At 34.3% G+C, this 5056-nt stretch overlaps 1 protein-coding gene across 1 annotated transcript; it reads left to right on the top strand.

Moving 5' to 3' along the window:
* Positions 1-386: 386 nt before the first annotated feature.
* LOC117314981 (ATP-dependent DNA helicase RecQ-like) lies at positions 387-3699 on the top strand. The gene is made up of 3 exons (XM_033869106.1): positions 387-822; positions 1506-1717; positions 2136-3699. The coding sequence occupies exons 2-3, from the start codon at positions 1704-1706 to the stop codon at positions 2941-2943; spliced, it is 822 nt and encodes a 273-aa protein (XP_033724997.1). The 5' UTR covers positions 387-822; positions 1506-1703; the 3' UTR covers positions 2944-3699.
* The last annotated feature ends 1357 nt before the right edge of the window (positions 3700-5056 follow it).

Here is a 5056-nt window from a genome sequence, read left to right as displayed (position 1 = left end):
TTCGCGTTATTACGCGAAATTTTTTTTTATTTTTTTCTACGAAAATGGTCCCAACCGGCTTTCGTACTTTTCTCATTTTTGGTTTAGATAACGTTTTGTTTACAAACACGCTGTGTGGGCTACCACGTGGTTTACTTATTATGCGGAATAACGGATTGAAGAACGGATTGCAAAATGGATAGCTAATGATGATTATCCGCTCATAAGAATTCTTATTAAATAGTAATTTAATCAAAACCTATATAAATGTATGCACTAAATGCACATATGAAATTATAAACAGCAGGCTGATAAGCATGTGTATTGTTGTTACAAATACTTATTTTAATTTACAGTTCATTATTTGATATACTCAAGTCCCATTCGGAACACCTCGGCCGATTCTCTACGGTCATCTAACCTCGGATGTATCACGGTATTTGATATGTATAAACGCCGTGCATTTGTGATGCGGTCGCCGTATCACTCATTATGGATGAGTCTCCGCTGTGCATATAGATCTCCAAAATGGCGTCATTCGAACAGTGTTTAAGTATTTTCTCGATAATTGTCCTTTATTTAAAGAAAACAATATCACTTTGAAGGAGAAACAGATTGAAACGTTGCGAGCATTATACGAAGATCATGACTGTGTATCGGTATTACCCACAGGCTACGGCAAAAGTGTGATATTTCAGCTGTTACCGTGGTTTTGTCAGCTGAAAATGGAGAAACGGAAACCAATGAGCGTGATAGTCGTGTCCCCGCTGAATTCCCTAATCCAGGACCAAGTCATTACAATGAGGAAGAAGGGATTTACTGCTTGCAGTTTGAACTTCACTGGTATGTGTCAGTTATATTGTATGCTTTATGTATTGTATGTTTGGATCCCCTCATGTCTGTTATAGATCTGGTCAAAGTATGGAAAGAAATCGTTAACGTTGTAGGTTTAAATTTGTAACACCGGGGAATCGATCATACATCTTTAGATACATTTTACGATGCAAGTAAAAGCACATAATTAAGACAGCCAACCATAAAAAAAATTTATAATAGTCATTTAAAACACAAAAACAGGTGCACGTGTGACTGTCACAATTGCAACTACAAATGTTTGAAATACATATCAGCCCTTTCATACACATGATACAGTGATAAGTTATGTCCCTGTGTCCAGTTTAGCCCCTCCCACTGATGGTCTGGCTTTGTTGGTTTGGCTAGATATGTATCTCTGTAAAGTAGAATGCTTTAATTGTCAATTTCATTCGTATTTAAAAACAACCAAATTTAAAATGTCATGTACCAAAATGCAAGATGAATATTGAATAATACTCTTTCCCGTAACATGTATGGTACCTTTCATTTTTCATTGCTTTGACAATTGTTATCAGCTCACCAGTACTTTTTCCTTTTTCAAACTTACATAACCCAAACCAACTGAAACCACCAGTAGGCATGACATAACCTATTGTTCTGACTAGTGTGAAATCAGCCTGAATAACCCATCTCTGTTTCACATTTCACAGGTACTCATGGCTCAACTTATACAGATGCGGATTGCGAGAACGATGAGGAACAGGATCATGAATATGTTGAAATTGATGTTCCATTTGAGCAACTGGAGAGAGGAGACTTTTGCATAATTTATTGTCATCCAGAGTCGACTTCTTAGGTCTCAACTGTACCAAGAGATCATTTGTGCAGTAGTCATAGATGAAGTCCATATGGTTTCAGAATGGTATGTATAAATACACATTTGCAAAAAAAAAAATTAAATCAGCATTAGGGCAATGTTGCAAAATAAAATGAGGTAGAATTCATATTTTAGTGTATAATCAGTCCTTATTGAAAAAGAAATCAAGTTGCAATAACCAGTCTTTGCCTTCAACAATATATTTTTTAAGAAAATGGTAAATTTTGATAATTTGTATTATAATTAAAATTGTTATAATTTCATTGGTGTCGGATTGAATTAAAACTTTGCAGGGTTATTGATATCATCACATTAATGAATATCTAATCATAGCCCGTTTTTGGGAAATTTATCGACAAAGCATGCGCAGGAAAGAGGCGACAAACAATTACGAATTAATCTTGTTCTATATTTGTTAATGTCAACCGCAATTAATCTTTTTTTTTTCCTTTTTTTTTTTAAGGGGAGAAGAATTCCGTCCTGCATTCCAGAAGCTTGGGGAGTTAATGTGCATTCTAGAGAAAGCTTTGCATTTAATTCTCACAGCAACTGCTACACCGAAATCAATTGCAAGTCTATCTAAACAGCTGAATTTGAAAAATCCACTTGTTATCAGTGAGAATGTGGACCGTCCAAAGATATTTATAGACATTAGAACCAGATTGCCAAACTTTCATAAATTTGACAAATTTGATGACTTGATACAACCAGTGGCAACAGAATTGCTGGAAAAAGGAGTTCATTTTCCAGTAACCATAATGTATGTGGAAAGTTTGGAAGCATTGTCCTATTTTTATCAGTTTCTTTCGTATAAACTTAAGGGTGCCAGCTATGATGGTGAGGAAATTCCACAGAATAGAATATATGTCCAATACCACAAAGATTATGCAGAGTCCATGAAGAAAATCACTATTCAAGAACTGGCTAAAGAAACCCCTAAAGTCAGATTAGTTTTGGCAACTGTTGCACTGGGAATGGGGCTTAATGCTCCAAGTGTTTCACGTATCATTCATTGCAGGAGCCCAACAACACTGGAGAAATACCTACAAGAAATCGGTCGTGCTGGACGTGTTGGACAACCGTCAGTGGCAATTCTTTACTACAAGAAAAATTATATTGCAAAAAACAGAATCGGTATGACGGAAGAAATGAGAAAGTTTTGTGAAAGTGAAACATGTTATAGAATTATTCTTGTGAATTACTTTGGATTTGAAAGTGTTGTTTTTTCAGGACCAAAGGAACATTGTTGCTCCATTTGTGGCAGAAAATGACTCATCGTTACTGACTGTATATATGATTTCTCCCGTCAAGTGTAATTTTAAGCAACTCGCTGCATCTAGTGACATACACATCATTCTTGTGGATTCTGTTGCTGTATAAAGTAGATTCTTAAGACAATTGTTCACAGGGATTATATTTAATGCCAGGTATAGTGACACTCTCACTATGTCATGATCACTTTTGCAGAGATTATTTCCTGTGAGAAACCATTCAATAACACTGTCACAATAACACCAGTTTCATTTGTTTGATCTGATGGATATAAACTGCCCGATCACCAATTGTTAGGAGATCTGGAATCACTGAATTTTGTTTGTGGTCAAGATACTTCAGTTATTACACATTTCAATTTAAATTCACTTTAGATTCTTTTACTCTGTACAGTAGACATACCAAACAAATACCTGAATATCTTTTATGGGCAGGAAACATTGTTTATTCACCCCAATAGAGCTGAATTTACACATTGTTTGGAATGAACTTATTTTCATAAAATGATAATGTACGTTTCAGTTGTGGCTAAACTTTTTTACTCAAATTTGGCTAAAGTTTTAACTTGGGGCACCGATAGGGGACATGTATTGGTCTAGCAATACTCACAGAATGCTTGTTTTATTTAGCTTGGTATTTACCCATGTATGACTAATTATTATGTAAAATCATTCTGTCATATTTATGTTTTGACATCTTGCAATTGCATGTCCTTTGAAAAGGGCAAGAATACAGAATCACTGGCAATCTGAAAATGGTGTTTGTTTTTTTTTTGTTTTTAAATAATTGATTATTAAAATTTATAATCAATCATTAACCTTTGTAATTGATTTAAAACAATTTTGAAACAATTTATATTAACTTATATTAAACACGCTTGTTGGCCTGGATGGAAGCGCACGAAAGGTCTTACTGTGGGAGGAAACCATTATAGTACCTGAAGAAAACCCATGTGGTCGGACAGGTGACCTCATACCTTTCCACATCCGATAGGGGGAATCGAACCCCGGCCGCCTAGGTGAAAGGCAAGTGCATGTGTTACCAATGTGCCACCTGAACACCCCCCATTGGTTCAGCAGGATTAACTTATTGATTATAATCAATAATCATACCAACACTAATGATTGGTGAAACTCACAGTGTGATATATATGGCTAACAACAATACAAAAGAATATGTGGACAGGAGACTCTTGTCTACTACCTGATACAGACGACTCAATTGCACCAATGCAACATCGTTACACAAAAGTTATTATAAATATAACTTAATAAGGAAAAATCAGACTATAGTTAAAATCTTTGTCACTTATTTATTGCTAATGAGTCCACATATGACAATTTATTTGATTACTGTGTATATAGTATCATTGGTGGCATTTGATAATGATTTCCTAGATCAACAGTATTCAGGCAGTTACATAATGCAAACAGTTGATATTTTGAACAATTAATTACTTTGAATTAATTGAATGATAATGAAATCCCTGTGAATATTTAGGATTCTTCATTGTCAAGCTATATGGAGCTATATATATGTGTGTGTATATATACAGTTGTCGTGTTGAATTTATATTTCTAAACTATATATAGTTATATATAGCAGACATTTAATAAGGATCTACTTAAAATACATTTACATCTATATGAATTAAAATATTGCAATTAAAACAATTTATTATCAGAAAAGTTAAGTACATGTATTGAAATAGATACATTGAACAAGCTAAAGCGATGACTCTCAGATTCTCACTTGCTGGTACCTGTATATACATCTTACTTGGCATCAGATTGCACAAGATATATCAAGGAACTTTAAACTAGCAGGGATTTGACTGCGTCTGATACAAAAAGTAATTTCTGTTGAAATTGGGGCATACGATGAAGTCAATTGTATTTATATTAATTGAACAAGTAATGAGGTGAGTATTTATATATATTGATCAACATTTTCAAAGACAGAAACTATATACAGCTCCAAATATACTTTTTGAATAAAAACAACAAGATGCACATGGGCCTTAATGGTCACCTGAGGTGTTAAATGTCTTTGATTTTAGCATATTTAACCCCTATGACCTACAAATGAAGGTCAAGGTCGTTCATTTAAACA

Source organism: Pecten maximus, chromosome 17 (genome assembly GCF_902652985.1).
Source record: "Pecten maximus chromosome 17, xPecMax1.1, whole genome shotgun sequence".
NCBI lineage: Eukaryota > Metazoa > Mollusca > Bivalvia > Pectinida > Pectinidae > Pecten > Pecten maximus.
Note: the sequence above shows the minus strand (reverse complement) of the source record. Positions and strands in the feature narration are given on the sequence as shown.